This window comes from Mesitornis unicolor, unplaced genomic scaffold, assembly GCF_000695765.1.
Source record: "Mesitornis unicolor isolate BGI_N332 unplaced genomic scaffold, ASM69576v1 scaffold38262, whole genome shotgun sequence".
NCBI lineage: Eukaryota > Metazoa > Chordata > Aves > Mesitornithiformes > Mesitornithidae > Mesitornis > Mesitornis unicolor.
This window is the reverse complement of record NW_010169181.1, coordinates 1-867: the sequence shown is the minus strand read 5'-3', so window position 1 is coordinate 867 and position 867 is coordinate 1. Positions and strand designations below refer to the sequence as shown.

The following is an 867-nucleotide window of genomic DNA, read 5'->3' as shown; positions in this document are numbered from 1 at the left end:
TGCCGAAACCTGCCAAGCACACGGGGGGTGCGCAGGGGGACCCTAGGTCTCACGCTATACCCTAGGGCACCAGCTGGGCTCGGCTGCCCAGGAGAAAGGCCGCCTCCCACACCGCCTCCATGCAAGCCAGGGGGAACTGGGGTTACAGCAACACATCACCGCACCGAGGGTCGCAACTCCGGTCCAGGTTACTCAGCCCAGGGTGGTGGGAGGTGCCCACCAGATGCAAGACGGACCTCACCCACGTCCTGAGGCTGAGCGGGGAAACAGGGCTCTGCTCTATGCGGGCGCTCGCCGGGAATAGCAATGGCTGGAGGCCCGGCCTGGAGCTCGAGCTCGCTACGCTCCAGAGCCCGAGACACAACCCCAGCCAACGGCCAGACCTCCTAACACCTGTGCTACGAGGCAGTGCACAGCACTTGCCGACGGTAGCTCTACGTGCGGTGCATTCCCCCGCTGGGCTGCAGCAGCCCAGCAGACCTAGGAGGGAAGCTGCGTCTTCCCTGGGGCTAACGCTCAGAGCTCGAGAGGCCCCCTCCCTGGATGTCCCACCTCCAGCCCGTGGTCTCGGGAATGCACCGCGCTGATCTCGATGGTATGCAGCTCCTCCAGGGTCAGCTGCCTGGCGTAGAAGTGTGCCACCACGCGATGTGGCCCCTCTGTCAGGTGCGAGCACAGATAGTCAGCTTCCGTCAGGCGCACACAGCCCAAACCCAAGCCCAGCACCCGATTCAGACCGTCCTCCAGGGACCAGTAACGGCGATCCACGAACCCCCCGGGAAAGCCCAGCAGTCCGTCAAATCGCATCTGCATCTGCAATAGAGGCGCATGGTGTTAATGGGGCACGGCGGAGCCCCCCGGAGGGCG

At 64.9% G+C, this 867-nt stretch overlaps 1 protein-coding gene across 1 annotated transcript; it reads right to left on the bottom strand.

The window, feature by feature from the left end:
- Positions 1–552: 552 nt before the first annotated feature.
- On the bottom strand, positions 553–816 carry LOC104536610 (protein syndesmos; the record flags this gene model as incomplete). Its single annotated transcript, XM_010179275.1, has 1 exon — positions 553–816. A coding segment is annotated over exon 1 (261 nt), but the record flags the coding sequence as incomplete, so codon positions are not given.
- Between the last annotated feature and the right edge of the window lie 51 nt (positions 817–867).